This window comes from Myotis brandtii, unplaced genomic scaffold (genome assembly GCF_000412655.1).
Source record: "Myotis brandtii unplaced genomic scaffold, ASM41265v1 scaffold456, whole genome shotgun sequence".
In the NCBI taxonomy this organism is placed as follows: domain Eukaryota; kingdom Metazoa; phylum Chordata; class Mammalia; order Chiroptera; family Vespertilionidae; genus Myotis; species Myotis brandtii.
This window is the reverse complement of record NW_005367431.1, coordinates 1,562,620-1,580,480: the sequence shown is the minus strand read 5'-3', so window position 1 is coordinate 1,580,480 and position 17,861 is coordinate 1,562,620. Positions and strand designations below refer to the sequence as shown.

Sequence of the window (17,861 nt, the reverse complement as noted above, 5' to 3'; positions counted from 1 at the left end):
AAATGCTTTTGCATGTTGGTAAACACAAAGATATGTAACCATCTCACCTGATTCTTTTTAGTTTCCATCTCTCATACTTATCTAAAAAATATATGATTGGGAATACCTTTGCCTCTTGTGGTTCCATTGTTTTACCCACTTTTAGAAAATTGTACATCTCTGTTAAAAAAAATTCATTGAATTTTCTAAGAGTATAAACTGCTACATGTCCCAAGCATCAATTTTTTTATCTTCTGAACTGAGTGTGGAAAAGCAAGAGAAATGACCACAATTCAAAATGGACTTAAAATTTTGGAGATACCAGAAAATGATGGAAGGATAGTCAGAGGGAAGGAAAAGACACAGAAAGGAAAGAAGGGAGCCTAGCATTTATGAGTAGTTACTATGACCTAAGATGGTTTAATCATAAAAACAGGTATGTGGGTATGAGATTATTATTTTAAAGATGAGAAAATTGAAGCTTAGAGAAATTAAGTAATTTCCATATGGTCACAGAACTGGTAAATTGGTAAAGCTAGGGTTTGAGGTAGACCTGTCTAACTCTATTACACTACTTCCCCCCCCCCCCCCCCCCCCCCCCCAACTAAGAAATAGCAACATACCGTCGATTAAAGCAATTGTAAGGTCATTTTCCCATTACAGTCAACATTGGTGAGAATTTTATCAGAGTTATGCATACTTTATCTAGTTTTGGGCTCCATATTGGATAGGGATACAAAGTTAATTAGAAGATTTTGAGAACTCTGAGGAAAAAATAAGGAAATGAATTATTCTGTTTAGAGAAAAAACTGAGGCTATGTTAGTTTACACATCAAAAAACTCATATAGAAGTTGATGACCAAATTATTTTACAATTCCACTCAAAACAGAGCCAAAAGAAACAACCACAAACTCTGATATCAGGGATTTAACTTAGCTATAAAGGAAATATAAATATACAGGAAGATGATGAACATGGTTTCAGCCTTCAGAAGGCTTACAGTGTGAGGAAGTGGAGAGAGAGTAACAATAAACAAGTAAACAAATAGTCATAAAATGGTTACAAGTTGTTATAGAAGTGAGGAAGGAAATAAACTACAGGCTGTGCTAATAAAAGGGATCTACTGTGAATAAGATGGATAGGAAAGTTCTCTCTCTGAAGAGACAGCATTTTAGCTGAGACCTGAAAGATGAACATATATTAAATGTGGTCAATACTATTAATCTGGAAGATTAAAGAAACTTTTTAGGATAGATCACTGATTTAATGTAATGGTCTCTAATAATTACTTAAGCTCATCTTATTCTTTGTCAAAACATAAATTTTGAGTGCCTGCTATGTATAAGGTACTTTGATGAAAGTAACACAAGTTATGGCCAGCCTTCATTAATCATGTACTATGTGGTGGGTACAATATCAAGTGCTCTACATACATTTACCTCATGTAGCATGAGGTTTTCCAAAGCTGGACCCTAGGATATTTCAAGCGTGGCAACTAGATCTCTTTGCTTTAGCCCATAACTAAAACTAGACCTGAATGGTTCCTCTTCTGAGATTAGGAAAAATAACTGATTTCAGTTGATCTCCTTGAGCTCAGCAATGTAACATCTCCTAATTCCAAACATGCCAGTTTCTTGGCCTCCTCTTAACTGGAACCTGCAGTACCAATCATATATTTGTCATTTGTTTCATGAGGTGTGTTATGGCTTCTGAGACTCATAAAGTCCCTGTGTGTGGTGTGTTTTTCCCCAGCATTTCACTGACAGCCATGAGAGGGGATTTCTAATAAGTGTGTGCTTGAAAATTAAAACTACTAACTACCTTTTGAGAATATTTTATATTTAATGAAGTGTTTTGGTTTGATTGCTGCTAAAATTAAAATATGATAGGCATCAAAAAGTGTCTAACCTGAAAACAGCCAAAGTAATTTGGCTAACCATCATTCTCTAGTTATTATAAAAGTTTGGGTGTGGTTTTTTTTCCCTCTTAGGAAATTCTCTCAAGTTATCTGTCACTCTAGCAGTTTTTGGGTTTTTTTTTTAAGCGTCCCTCCTCCCTCTACTACCCTACCCCCACTAATGCTTTGTTCTGGCACAAATAAGGTCGGGTTAATTTTTAGATGTACCGCCTCCTCCTCCTCCATCTCCCAGAGGGAACCTGTAGCAAGTGTCTATGACAAATTCTGTTTGGAACAGGTCCCTTTGAGCTCTTAATTTTACTCTGTGCCCCCACAGGTTTCCAACAGCCAGCTAAGAAGGATGGAGAAAGCTCCCTCAGAAACCACTGATGTTATTGAAACATTTATTTTCTCAGGTTCCAAGCCAGAGAAAAGCTAGGCAAGAAGAGTAACAAACTCTTGTGTTAAAAGGTTAACCTAGAGCAGTGATGGCGAACCTATGACACGCGTGTCAGAGGTGACACACGAACTCATTCTTTTGGTTGATTTTTCTTTGTTAAATGGCATTTAAATATATAAAATAAATATCAAAAATATAAGTCTTTGTTTTACTATGGTTGCAAAGATCAAAAAATTTCTATATGTGACACGGCACCAGAGTTAAGTTAGGGTTTTTCAAAATGCTGACACGCCGAGCTCAAAAGGTTCGCCATCACTGACCTAGAGAGTCATAGTTTTACCGTAGCATCTCTTGCTCATTTATATTTTGCTCCATTCATTCTTTTAACTCTCCCCCAAATGTTAAGTTGTTCTTGACCCGAGCAGATTTAATTTCCAGTCAGGTGCTGGGTCACAGGTCCTTACATGCCTGGTGGGTTCAGATGCTCAGCCTACTACAGAGTCTTTGACTGAGCTTGTTTATGCCTTTTCTCTAGCTAGTAAACATGCTTTTCTTGCTTTCAGATAGAACAAAAGTGCAAACTGTTGTTTCCCCATGGTGAAGCCCATGTTCATGAGCTATACTTACACTTCATCCCAGAAAGCAAGAGGTACTCTTATGGGGGAGCTACAGAATTGCCCTTTTGGGGTTAGTTTTCTCTTTGAATGACCGCAAATCAAATATACATGGTTCATTATTTTATATATATATATATATATATATAGAATCATTGCTTGGCTGCCTCCTGCACGCCCCCTACTGGGGATCGAGCCCAAAACACAGGTATGTGCCCTTGACCGGAATTGAACCCGGGACCTTTCAGTTCATAGGCCGACGCTCTATCCACTGAGCCAAACCGGCTAGGGCTACATGGTTCATTCTTGCAAAAATAAAAAGCATGGACTACTAAATGAATTTTCTGAATGAATATCTCCAGAATCAAAGTTGTGTCATGTGCCTTACTGATTCTTTTTTCCTATGCTATTTTTGTTATTTTCCCTTTGACACTGCTTTTGAAAAATATCTAATGTAGTTGAAGCCTAAATTGCTGCAGAAAAAACTTTTAAAACAAATTTTTATTTCAATCAGTTCCAATTTTTTTCCAAATGAGGCTATTCCCCACAAGAGTAAAAAAGAAAAAAAGAAGACAAATCCCAAAATTCACATAGCATATTAGGAGATATATTTAGTGTTATGCTTTTCTTGGATACAGAGCTGCCTTGATATATAACAAACACAGAATTTTTAGCAGTCATCAAGTGACAGGCTCCCACATATTTTGATCTCAAGTATAAATCTTTTGAGTTTTTTCAGAGAAGAATTTGGGCAAAGAACATTTGAGTTTTTGTCTTCAAGTTGTATTTCTCAGATTATTTCTGGCCAAATCTCCCTTTTGAAAGTTGTTATATACCTCCTGTTTCTTAAACCTAAATATTTCTCATTATTACAAGCTTTACCAACCTTAGTTTTGATCATTTCTCCCTAGAATATGCCCTTTAAGTGCCTACCCCTGGTTGTCCAGTATGCACATCTGCTGGAACAGTTGAGGTATTTTAAATCATCAAGGAGGTATATAAATTATTTTATGAACTCTTGTTAAATCACTCGCAATTCATTGACGTTTAGTAGAAGTAGGCCCCTATTTTTTAATTGTACTAAGGGATAAAGTGAAGCTGTCAGAGGCTGGAAGGCATAAGCCTTTTAGTTTATATGAATAGTATTGGCAAAGAAAAAAGCCATTATATGACATACCCCTGAGTAAATATTCAGAGATAGTAACAACCTGCTCTGGAAGCTTGAGCCTGAAATTTCAGTAACTTTTTTTTTTTTTTTTGTAATCTTGGAGCCAATCACTTTCTCACAGAGAGATAGTCTTTTTTTTCTTCTTCTTCTTTTAATTATAGTTGACATACAATATTATATTAGTTTCAGGTGTATAACTTAAAGAATCAACACTTATATACTAGTAATAAATTCTTATATCAAGAAAGGACTATTCCTGTTTACTAAAAACCAACAACAGCCACTAAATAATAGGGAAGCAAAACTATCTCTAGGTAGAAATAGAGGAATATTGTACAGTTGCAACTCACCAATGCAAGGCAGTCAGTGATGGAAACTGAATCTTTCACCGTGTCCTTCATTTAACAGTTTCTCCTTGTCTATTGCTATCTCCATCCTGCCTGAGCTGAGCCTAAATCAGTTTATATCAAGCTGAGGCTAATTGAGTATGGGATTACCTTCTTGGGATGAGGAGTTGGAGATCTAGCGCTGTGTCATAATGGGAAGAGAGTTGTAAAATTGAGTGAGCTTCTAATGGGTTATATAACTGCTAAGTGCTATGGGGTTTTGGTGCTTCACTGCTTCCAAGAAAAGCACCTTGTTGAAAAAAAAAAGGCAAGCAATTATACCATGTTGTATATTTACAATTTGAATACAATTTATGGGTTAGTTATATCTATCCCTGGATGTGGTGTGTTTTCTACCAGTGCTCATAATCTGTGATGGGCTTCCCTTGGTACTTTTTTTTCTCTGAATATCTATTGTTTTGCATCTTTACCCTTCCAACTATAGGATTTAGACAAAAGTCAAGAAGAGATCAAAAAACATCATGCCAGCATCAGTGAACTGAAAAAGAACTTCATGGAATCTGTACCTGAACCACGGCCTAGTGAGTGGGATAAACGCTTATCCACTCACTCCCCGTTCCGAACACTTAACATCAATGGCCAAATCCCAACAGGAGAAGGAGTGAGTACTTTATTCACGTGACCAATTATGAGAATTAGTGAAATAAGTGTTTTTTATATTCATATTCTGTATCTGAGAGAAAGTTTAGAGCTGAAATTTAGCTTTGGTGTCTCACCAGTTCATTGTAGCTTTAAGGCATTCGTAATCAAACACTGGTTTTTTTAAGTTATTTGGACCACCCAGTCTAATTAAGGGAGCCACTTAGAGCTACCAGTAGATGATTAGGGTCTGAGAACTCTCTCTGTAGCTGCATGCTTCTGGCTAGTGTGTGTTTACAAATTGACCATAAGCCAACGGAACTTTATGTTCAAACTGTGCCTTCAAGGACCAGAGAGTACACTAAATTTAGTAAGGTCAAAATTAGAAAGGAATAAGCATTTTTTAAAAACATTATTTGAACATTTGAACAACTTAGAAATGTCTGGAATGGTTGACCACAATTATATAATAAACCTAGGAGGCCCCTAAGCTAGCGAATGCAGAATACCAAGTATTAAATTATTGTATTTCAATTTTAGAAAAACTGTTGATGATTTATTTTATTTTTATGAGAAATATCAAACTTTTAATACACTGCTTTATAACATAGTCACAATTAGAGGAACCAGAGATACTTTCCAGGAGCTATTCTTTTTCTGTTATTGTTGTCATTCCTATTGTAGAAATTCTACACCCAAATAAATGAATCTGTGTAATGAAAATGTCTAAAAGTTACCTTGAGCATATATTCAAAAATTCTTTACTTAATCTTTAGCCTGCCGGGCTAAATATTTATATAAATAGTCACAATGACTTTGCTGAGTGACTGTAATGATCTTTAAATTATACGCTTGCCCCCCCCCCCAAAGCAAAAGCAATTTTAGTTAAGAAAGGTAAAGTGATATCTTAATAATTTTTAAAAATTGCTTTTATATTCAGAATTTAAGATAAACTATCCAACTTATTTAGTTTCTGGAACTGGAGAAGATAGTAAAAGTTGGTTTACAAAGGGTACTTTCTGTATTTTTCAAAATGTGATTAAAATTGGCTAATGATTCTCTAAATGGAGTCAAACCAGTTTCACTGAGTAAGGGTGGAGAAATCCTGAACGATGGGCAGCTAAGTAGAGTTACCAGGGATGCAGGATGCAGTTGTTCCTGTTCACTGTCTTCGAGGCCTCCATGCCCTGATGGACATGGACGTAGTTTTGTATTCTAAATCTAGCGAATGTCCCCTGAACTGACTTTTTCTCGTGGACAAAATGCGTTTCTATCTCGCCTGGTAACTGCATGTTTCCTAGAAGTTTTCTTTTTGGTTTTGTGCAAATAATAAAAGATGCTCAACTACTTTGGAAAAAGTAAAGAGTATTCTCTTGGATGAGATTTGGTAAATTTGAATCAGTCTCCATATCCAGAAAATATCTTATATCTTAATAGAAACCCTTCAGAAACTATCTCAGGACTGGTTTGGGGAATGGCTATGTCATTCTGTGGACTTTAAAGAAATGACTCTTTATAAATTAAATTACATCATTGGGGATACTTGTGAAACTTTAGCTCTATGTTTGTGTATATTACCCCTCTAAATGAATAATGGAATAAATAAGAACTGTACTGTGATAACCTTTTGTATAGGATAACTCCACTTTCTGGCATATCTTACTTTTTCTTTAATAATTAGAACAATATTTCTGTTCTCTGGGGATACCTCTTCCACCTTTGACAGTATTGTTGTTGCATTGCAAAGCAACTGAATTTTTATAATTTGTGTATGACCAGGTGAAGAAAACCTCTGTCCTTCCCTCGGAAAGAAAGGTTGGTGGGCCAGAGGTAAAGCTGCTGTTACTTGTGCTTCTCGATCACAATTTGCTCTTGCCATGGCACTAAGCAGATAATGCCCCAGAATTGAACAGCAGCGGCTAATTTATTTTTCTTTTGGCGATACTAGTAAATTCACACCCACCACCTTTTGACCTAACACATAACATTTCCACTGCTGCAGCTTTTGCAGCTTCCAAATTGCTTATGTTGGCGCATGGCTGGTTGAAAAGCTGCATGCAGATGTAAATATGTTTTCAGAGAGAAAATGAATTTAATTGTACCCTATTCTTTTTATGTTGTCTTTCTTCTCCCTTTGTTTTCTGTTAAAAATCATTATTATAATTTTGCATCCTTTCTTTTCCTTTTTTTCTTTTTTGCTGACCAGTCCCCCAGCTACTTTCTCCCTGATACATATCACTTAGGGGTGTGCAAAGAACCAGTGTCGACCTTCCAAACTGATCCGAGAAGGCTGGCTCAACTGAGAGAACTTAGAGCCAAGTTTTTCCTTTCATAGATAACATCTATCTTGACTGGATGGCAGAGTACAGAAATTTGGGTGAGGGGCGGGGAGCAGGGACTTGAAAAAAACTTAACAATTGGACAATTGTAAAAAAATAACTCTCCTTAAAAGTGTCAAAAGTATTTGCCTAATGTGATCTATAAACCTTCATGGTGGTCATTATTATTTATTTTTAATCATAATTCCAAGAGAGAGGGGAAGGTAGTTTATAATTGTAAATTTGTGGGGTTTTTGGTGGGGTTTTTTGATAGACCTCGGAGGCACATATAAAATTTTATACATTTTTTCTTTGCAATCTTTAAAATGTATAGGATTAAGGTTTTTATTCCCTTGAGCAAAAGCTAATTGCCGTATTGAATGAACTGTTCGTTTTTAAAGTCTATATGAAGAAATATGAGGGTAACTTTATATTCTGCCATTCTATTTGTAATAAAGGTAACTTTTCTGATGGCAAGAAGAATGCTTCATTATTGGTTTTGCCCAATTGATCTAAGAAAAATTGACAGCACCAAAACAATGAAAAGTGACCCAAATTCTTATGTGAATATCCTCAAAGGAGGAATAAATGCTGTAAGGAAGTCCAGTGATTCCTTGATTCGTCAGGACTTCTAGTGTTCATTCAAAAAAGTTATCTTTGAGTATTGTGTTATAAAAACTTTGCTGGGATAAATTGTCAAAATAAAATAGAGTGTCCAAAAGATTTTCCCAAATCCTTTGCACATCCCCAAGTGTCATTTTTAAGCATTTTCCATCTGTCATTTTGTTCATCTTTCTCTGTCTTTCTTGATCTTCTACCGTGAAAGCAGACACAGGAACGTGCTCTGTTAGTACAGGATGAAGAGAAAATTAAAAGGCAAGAGAGATCTACTGAAAGAGCTTTGCCCCAGCAAGAAAATGAAGAAGTTCTTCCCAAGGTTTCTATTCCAATCCCTGAGGATCACAAGTCTTTCAAAAAGTGCCACCTCTACTCTAATACTTTTCCATCTCCTCGTATTCCTTTCATGATGTCTTTTCTCGTGGTTCTTGCATTGGCTGTTTGGTGGTTGGTCTTTCTGTGATTGGAAAACAGGGTGCTCATCTGAAATGTCAAGACTAAAACTGTCGAACTTTTGGCTTCTACTGTATGATGCCCTCTGATCTTGATAGCTCACTGTCCTTGATAGCTCTTGTGATCATTTTTCTGTCAATAAAATGTTCCTCTTTGTAGAATATGCATTATGGGGTACAAAGGAGTAGGAATGGATTGCCTAAGTCAGCTTTCTTCACTGAAGTGAACAAGTTTAGACTAATCAGATTTAAGCCTATGGCAGGTTGGTACTTTCTCCAAAAGCTTTTGCTCTTTTATCTTTCATGTTTTTATTATTTATTGTTGCTATGTCCTCCTCTCCAATGTTTCACACAAAGCAAGATACTCTGCAGAAACATTCAATGGAATATTTTCCTAATCTTCCATAGTCATTTGTGTGGCACAGGCTCTGTAGTTTAAGAAAAAAATTCAACTTGCTAACCTTTCAAAAGCCTTAAAATGATACATTTTAATCTATGAATCCAAAACCACTCCTTTTCTTGATATATCAAACCAGTATATACAAAGGCCCTTTTTTTGAAAAGGGCTTTTGACTTCTGTGGCCTTCCTAATGTGTATTTCTGAGAGGTACAGGGACAAACAACTTCATCCTGTCTGGTGTAGAGAAGAGTTCTGCAAAGGTTAAATGCCATCTTTTCATAAATAAAATGTTGATGGTTTAAGGAAAATGGTGCTGGTATCCCATAGCCTCCAGCCAGGACTGAATTTCCCAGACTACTCTACCCATCTTTAGAAGTCCTGGAATACAGATTTATTCAAGATCTGTACATAAACATACTCTTCTGAATTAAAATACTGTGTTTGTCTTTATGACTTAAGTAATTAGTTATATTGCTAGAAGCATAATTTAGCCATGTGGTAAGCTTAAAATATGTATTGATATATTTTGTTTTCTTGGTACACTTTAAACACATTTGTTCTTACATTTGTGTTGAAATCAATTGTTTTGAATTGATGACCTTGTGAGCTAAAAAATTCTTTCGTGACAAGTGTGTCCTCTGTTTGCATGTTGATTTTTAAGTCTTTCCTGAAGTAAATATGAGTGTGCTCTCTCTTCACAACATAACTCGGATGTCTAACCTGTCACTTTCTGCCTTTATTAATGAAGTCTTGCATGTAGCTTGCTTTTTATAGCACTTGGATGTACCAATATGGGTGATTTGGTTAATGTCTCAAATATTTGTTTGTAAGTCTGAGTTCATAGGGTCATCAAAATGAGATTATTGCACTTTCTTTTACTCTTTAATGCTTTTCAGGTGGTGAAACTGCCAAACAAGACTCTGTTTTTAAGATGATGGCTTCTTAGAGCAAAAAAACAACAGTAAAACCAAGAAACTTTTGTCCTTAAGCATTCATCACTATTGTTTTATTGTCTCTGTAGACATGCAGAAGTAATTCTCTGGTATTCCTAAAAACTGTTACTCTGTCATTATAGGCTTTCCAAAAACAAAACACACACACACACAGACAAATAAAGGAAAAAGAAGCAAGGAGCAGGTTAAATTTAAAAATCCGGTATGAGTGTGTATCTTTCATGTCAGAGGCTATATCTGTTTACAACAAATATTTTATAATTAAGCATATTTATTGATTCATTCATAAAAAGAAAAAAACGTCAAGTCAACCTGAAATATTGCAAAGCTATTCTCTAACTTAGAAGGTGATCATCATAAATATTCCCCTTTATCTGTGAAATAGAGATATAAGAGCTTTCTTATGAAATAAATAAAACTATAGCATTGGTTTAAATTATTTTTTCAAGGAACTAGGAAGGAAATAATCTTAGAATGTTATTGATACTTTTATAACTGTTCAGATTATAGTTCTAGTTTTCATTCCTATACACAGCTTTTTATTATTATTGTAAACTTCACCTTGAAATTTTTTCCCTTTGTATTAGAGTTATTCCAAATTCATTAAAAGTCTAGTGTAATCCAGTAATACTTTTCAGTTTTATCAAGTGCAGCAGGAATCCTCACAGATCCTTACTGATGGAGAAGGGCTAAACCTTTATTTGTATTGGACTAAGTTGGCTCAAAAATTATACCCAACACAATTATCAGAGGAAACACATTGGACATTACAGCTTTGTATTACCTAAAATTAATGCTGCTGATATTGGTGACCTAAAGCTGTAAATAGTTTTGGTTTCCTTCTCATATCTCATTCCATTCTCAATACCAGAGACAGATCCAAATAACTGTGTATTGGTTTTACCCTGGTTCTGTTTCTTTTTATATATATTTATTTATTTCAGAGAGGAAAGGAGAGGGTTAGAGAGATAGAAACATCAATGATGAGAGAGAATCATTGGTTGGCTGCCTCTTACACCCCCTACTGGGGATTGAGCCCACAACCCCAGCATGTGCCCTGACCGGGAATCAAACCGTGACCTCCTGGTTCATAGGTTGACACTCAACCACTAAGCCACACCAGCCTGGCTGGTTCAATTTCTTAATGGCAGGTTGATAAGTAAAAAATAATTTGAGCTAAAGTTATTAATACAGACCAGTAAAAAATCTTGAGTGTTTGCCTTGGTTTTATTTATTTCTAAAGTAACTGAGAGGTTCACTTACTTATGTGGTGCCCAGATTTCCACCTAGTAGTGTAGAGACAAACCTACCTCATAGGAATGAATCTGTAACATATTCCAGGCACCAGAAACTCTGGTTATTGTTTAATTCCTGCTTTTTTGGGGACTGGGAAGATGGAAACTAAAAAACAAACACATGAAAATAAGAAATTAAATAGCTATGTTTATTTCCATCTACTCCTTATTGGTATTTGAAGAAGCACTTACAACTACTAAAGTTAAAATGTCTTTTCAAATTCATTAAACTCTTAAACAATTCATTTTATCCTTATGGCATACTTAGAGCGGGCCATACTTGTGAATAAAGCCAGCATCAATATTTCAGACCTACCTTTTAGCCATTTTCTATGAAGGAGATTCAGTTTGCATGGGTGAATTTTACTACTTGTTTACATTTTTGGTAAAAGTTTTGAAGAGAGAAGATGACTCTGTTGACACATTAGACTGCGGTTATCTGTGGATTAGATTTCCAGATCATCCTACATCCTACTACATGTCTTCCTATTAAATATCATTATAAATTTTACTCTGAAATTTATGTGAATATAAGCCAATTCACTTTCTCCTACATTCCTAAGTCACTTCTGTAATAAACATATAGGCATAGAGTCTCAGTTATTTTTTTAGAAGGCATTACCAATCAAAATTTATATTTGGGTTTTACCCTTTCCTTTCAAAAGGAAGCCCTAAAATTCAAAAATAATATAAAATGCTTTTCACTGTTGCGTGTTTTTGCCAAGGGTATTGAGTATAGTAAAGATATACAGAACTTCTCCACAGAGTTTCTTTCCTTTTTATTCTTCTTCATAGACATTACAAAATCCCAGTCTTGCTCTACACTGTAGTGGATGGTGTCAGTAAGTCTTCTCTCACTTCTGCTCCTGTTACCCCTCACACCTTAGGATCTCCTTTGTACTGCAATAGAACATGACGCAAAAAGAAACACCTTGGTGTGGACTTAGGAATGGGCATCTGAAATGGTTAAGAAGGTATGGTTGTTAGAGTGAAGACGCCATATAAAGTTAGGCTGGAAGAGGAAGAGATGTGGCTATGACCAACAATTACAAATTCATGGAGTATTCCATTTCCTAAATAAAATTCCTGTCATACTAGAACTTGAAAGACAAGAAGAAGAGAAAATAATTTATTGCGTCCATAGATAGGAAATACAGATTAAAAGCTAAATAACTTTAATAATAGCCTAACTAAATGTATAGATGACAGATTGTTGAGGAAACATGCTTTAGTAGTGCTTTTCTTATCTTTTGCGATCGATATCCTAGACGGCACACTCCCCTTTATCATAGTCAGAATTCTGTTTGGGATAAATAATAGAATAAATCTAACATTTAGAGATTAAAGGAGCTAGGGGAAGCATAGAGTCCCAACTATCTTTGTGGGTCCCCCCAAATCAATAAAGGATGCAGTTTAGTCTAATTTTCTCTAATTCTGTCTCTTAAAAAGAGTCTTTGATATGTGTAGGATCCTATCTCAACAAAATGCAGAGGATAAAAATCAAGGAAAAGCATGGTTACTGCTGTCCATGCATTTATTCATGGCCCACTAGGGTAATGAATTGCAGGATTATCAGAATTTTAGGATCCAACTCCTCTCCCCTACAATGCTTGACTCTATTGTACAGTATCATTTAGAGATTTAGAGATCAGGTGGTCTCCTAGCCTGTGTTTAAATATCTCCTAAGATACAGCACATTACATTTTTGGACATCTCTGATTTTTGTATAAAAGTCATTCTATCTTCCACATTATAAGCTCTTTATATAGTTAAAAGTAACTCTCATGTTGGAATTAGTCACAGTTATTGCCCTCAGATAACTTACCATCTTATATCCAGAGCTGTCCCAGTCTTCCTGCTTCTGCTTGCTTCCTTTCTTTTTTAGCGTTCCTTGCTTTAGCGGCTCTTTCTCTTTCTGGCTCTGTTGCCCATAGGTTGCTCCCTGTGGTTTATTTAGCTTTATGTCCATACCCACTGACTTGTCCTCTGTAAAAGGAATTCCTGTAAATTCCTGTAAATTCCTTTATGTCCATACCCACTGACTTGTCCTCTGTAAAAGAACACTTTGAAATTCCTGTAAATCCCAGCTTCTTCATAGATAACACAGACACCTGGGGTTTATTTTTTTAGATCTAAGTTTGCTTGCTCCTCTGACAGCCTGACTAACGTTTACATACTTTAACATCCCACGTGATCTGATTTATACCAATGTGATCTGATAAAATTATGGAAACTTACTTTCTGTTTAACATTCTGATTATGATTTAGATCTCCACCAGAAAAAAAATAAATAAAACTTTGAAATGTTGTTAATCTGTACCTTTTAGTTTGTGCCTGTCTTCTCAAAACTGAGATTCTCAAAGGTGAGAGGCCTTGTTTTGCTCATCTCTGTTTGCCAGTCTATCACCTCTGTATCTCAGATATAGTATAACAAATAACTGATAATTGTTGAATTGAATTAAATGATTAGTCACAAATGGTAATGGATCAACTCTAACTTTTCACTTAGACTCTCTTATATTGGGACACAGATGTGTGCCAATTTCTTCACCGTATGTCCAGTCAGTACATGCAGGTAGCCCAGAAACCCATATACAACCCAGAAGCCACTGTCTCTTGTTAATTCTGTAGTATGGCCCATGGTTTAGTCAAAGAATCTACATATACCTCTGTGATAGGTGTTAGTCTCTCTAATAAATGTCTTGTAATTTGGTTCAATTAAAAGTTCTTATCCTTTTACTACAGGTAATAATTATTTTCACTATAGAACATATTATCAAGATGGGTATGTTTCTGTATGTATAAATTCATCTTGGATTGTGATATCAAAAAAGAACTTCATTATTTGACAACTTGTATTTATCAAAAAATGCATTACAGAGAGCAGTTGATACATGTGTGTTTTACATGATATAAAAACATGAAATATGTCAAACTCTTGTGATAGCAAGAGTTTTAGATATATCACATAGACCAGGGGTTGGCAAACTTTTTCTGTCAAGCACCAAATAATAAATATTTTTCGGCTTTACAGCCCACATAGTCTTTGTCAAAATTTTGCCATTGAAGAGTGAAAGCAGCATACACAATAAATAAACAAATGAATGTGTTCTAATCAGACTTTATTTATATAGAGACTGAAATTTGAATTTCATATCATTTTTACGTGTCATTAAATATTATTCTATTTTTCCCCATCATTTAAAAATAGAGAACCATTCTTAGATCATAGCCTGCAGAAACCAGGAGAGGGCTGGATTTGGCATGCTGGCTGTAGTTTGCTGACCTCTGGCATAGGTCTTGAGAACCAGAGATTGACTAATTACATTTTCTGCTCTTGTACTGTTTTTGAAGAGCTGTAGTTGTAATCTTGTCTTCATTCCTTGTAGAGGTATTTTTTTTATCTTGTTTATGATTAGAAATGGAAAACAAAAGACAAGGTATTTGTTTCTGTTTATCTGGCAGAGTACACCTGAACAATAATCTAAAACATCTGTAACCACCACAGCATGCCTGCCTTTGTCAGTTTTCCAAATTTTTCTTCTCTGTTAACATATTGCCTTTGTAATGTATTCAGTGATGAATCCAGCTAACTCCTTTGGTGTTTTTTTTGTTTGTTTGTTTTTTGTTTTTTAAGGGTCTACCTCCATTTTCCCCTAAGGAATAAACAATTCCCAAATTCACCTTCTCTTTAGCCAAGTTTTAGACATTATCTAAAAACCATGGTAAAGAAAGTGAAATTATTTTCAGTCTCAACTTTTGGTACACCTTAGTGATGTAAGCGGTTGGGTATCTAGGAAAACCTTTTAGAAGGGTTCCTCTTTCAAAATAAAGAGGTTTCTCTGACAGGGATTCCTCCATTCAGAACCTAATTAGGCAATATTTACCAATAAGTCAGAATAAAGTGAAGTTATATTCTTTCATAAGTGTCTTTGCTTCCAAATTGACGTGGTTGTGTTCTGAAGGATTCCTTGATCTGTAATTAGCTTTGGGAGGTCCTTTCTAATAAACCCCTAAACATGTTCTTTTCGGTTTCTTGGTCCAAGATTCTTGAGCTCTGATACTCGGTTGAATAAACTGTTTATCCATTTAGCAGTTCAACAATATATGTAAGCCTCTGCTGAGAACGTCTCTTTTGGAACAATTTCTTTGATATTTTTCTCACGTTATTTGCTCTGTTAATATGTAAATTTATCATGAATAAATCTTGTTGCAAATCTGATTCCGGTTGATACTAGTCATTAAGGGAAATAGGAGCCAGTGGTGCTATACATAGACAGACCTTCTACAAAAGAAAAAATAAAAAGGAACCTCTGCTTCAGTGGATCCGCAAGAGATATTGTCAGCCAGTCTTTCCAGAAAAGTTCTCCTGTTTTACATATTTTTACTCTTGTCTGTGACCCAGTAATTACCTTTTTCTCACTCCTAAAAAAGAGATAACCTATTGACATGTGTTCAGTTCTCAGAATATTTTAAATCAGCTGGGAACTCATTTGACTTATTTATACCAAGCATTTTAAAACAACTTTTTCTAACCAACTTAATCAGTCACTATAATACATGTAATTGTCACATCTGTTAGAAGCATTTTTAATATGCTGATTGTCTTTCAGATGTTGTTTCATAAAAGCACTCTACAAATTAGTAGTTATTAACCCGCCAGGATTGCCACTCTGATCATACTGAAGAGTGAAGAGTGGAGTGGGTGTGGATATGTGGGTGTGAGGAGAGCTTGCTCCTGGAAGGTGGAATTAACAGAATGTATTCCACTTGATCTCTTACTTCACCTTGGATAAACCTTATCTCTTATTCTCTCCTCACAGTTCTAGCTTCTATTGTATTATCCAGGTGGTTACTTAAAACCAACACTCTACATTTTGAAGTGGTCTACTAGTATTTACTAGCTCAAAGTAAGTACCTTGTGGAGGTCTGAGTAATAGAAAAATTTTGTAGTGTTTCTCCAAAACCACATTCCTGTTAGAAATTTGTTGAAAGCCGTTTCATTATTACAGGATTTTTCAGGAAGAGAAGGCACAGCTAGTTAGTATCTACTAGTTTTCTGTTGTATTTAGTTCTATGGAATCATGTTATTTTTTAGATACCAAATAGGGGCATAATATTTTTCTTAAATGCTTATTACGGCTTTATCATTTTTGGAATTGGGACTTCCGAGAAGCCCTGCCAAATATGTTTGTGTTCCATACTAAATGAGTTTTTGCACTGGTTATAGCCCCTTCTCTCCATCTTCATCTCTCCACCCTTCTAAGTATATAAAATAAAATGGACCAACCAAAGGCTTCGGGTCTCCTAGATATGTTTAGTATAACCTTTAATATTTGCTCAATCACTTTGACTTCTGTAGCTCTGTTCAAGCTTGAGAACACTCATTTGATCTGTGGAGTCCTTTGCTGGTGAGTGCAGTACCAAGGCAAAATTTTCTATTACCTAATAGTTAAATTTTGCATCAGACACTGATTTTGAAGCTGTTTGCTTTTATATTCACGAATTCTGGGGATAATCTAATAACAGCACTACTTAGGAAATTATAAAAACTATGGTTGAAGGATACATCACTGGCAAAATCCATTTGCTGGCATTTGTGAAGGCTGCATTATGGAGTGATTTTCATATAATAAGCAGTTTTACCAACGGTGATTTAAAGAAGGCCTACATCTTCCTAAATAAGCTCCTTTATCCAGATGTAATCTTTATATGCCAGAGAATAGCAATGGACCATGAAAATGACTCCAATTTCATGGAGAAGCTAGTGATCTCTACAAGAATGTATTTCTAGCTGGGGACCAATAACATACAAACTTTTTTTTCTAAGTGGGGGAGGGTGTAGCCAAGTGATAAAAGTTAGAATGAAGAGAAATGTATTGCATGATAAAGAACGGCACACTAGAGAGGAAATAGAGAATTTTTAAACCATCTTTTGCTGGCCACATGGTTACTCTGTTGTTAGTTTATCCCCATCATGAGTGTTTGTGATTCTAATGTCCTTTTTTAAACCATCAGTTGGCCTGAGTTTTCCACCAAAAGTGTACCCAAACTGTTATTTATGAGGCTTTGGGGGGGCAGGGGCCAGCGGGTGCTTTTCTTTTTGGTAATTTTTGTTCTTCCTCATTTTTTTCCTTTTTTGGCTGAAGAATGGGCTACTGCTGCTTGACTTGTCATCTTTATGTGCTGTTTATATATGGCTTTTACAAAAGAAGGCATTACCACATCTGATTTATCTTTTATTGCAAGTGTCCATTTAAAAACATTTGTTTTAACTTGACAAATTTTTAAAAATCACCAGGTTAATGTTTCTAGTGATTATTATACAACCAAGGAAAACACTGTTATTATTAATTTTTCAAAATAGAAATAAGATTACAAATATTGATATGACGTAAATTTTATTTTTTAGAGCTTTTCCCCAAGGCATTTAAATTAAGCCATTCTTTAGTGAGATAAACTTGCCATGTTTTGTTAAAGAGAAGAATGTAGAAACAAAGCACTCGCAATTAACTGATCTTTCAGGATTGGATTGTACATTTTTAGTTTGCATGTTGCAGAGCATTTGGGGGTATTATTTAAATATATTCTTGATAATTTAAGTGACTGTAATGTTTATTGTTTACTTTAGTTAAGAACCAGGAGCTGCACTCTTCTGCTGGCTATCTTCCTTCTGTGCTAAGATAACCTCGATTCCTGCTGGTTCTGTGGGCACTTGCAGTGCAAAGCATTTCTTACTGGGTTTGCAAAACAAGGGTAATGTGCTCTGTGGGTGTCTGT

General features: G+C 35.4%; 1 protein-coding gene and 1 long non-coding RNA gene across 13 annotated transcripts in view; one reads left to right on the top strand and one right to left on the bottom strand.

Moving 5' to 3' along the window:
* The window catches only part of EPB41 (erythrocyte membrane protein band 4.1), a 112,403-nt gene that overhangs the window by 68,331 nt on the left and 26,211 nt on the right, over positions 1–17,861 (top strand). For 7 of the 12 annotated variants that reach the window (XM_014546796.1, XM_014546806.1, XM_014546798.1 and 4 more), the window contains one exon: positions 4,891–5,067. In XM_014546796.1, the coding sequence (XP_014402282.1) occupies positions 4,891–5,067 (177 nt within the window). Of the gene's footprint in view, positions 1–4,890; positions 5,068–6,824; positions 6,876–8,192; positions 8,301–17,861 lie in introns of all 12 variants that reach the window. The other 5 variants (XM_014546801.1, XM_014546799.1, XM_014546800.1 and 2 more) reach the window with 4 other exon arrangements.
* On the bottom strand, positions 1,963–3,011 carry LOC106727627. The gene is made up of 2 exons (XR_001363852.1): positions 2,598–3,011; positions 1,963–2,354 (listed from the first exon to the last, which is right to left on the bottom strand). It is a non-coding gene; the product is annotated as an uncharacterized LOC106727627 (long non-coding RNA).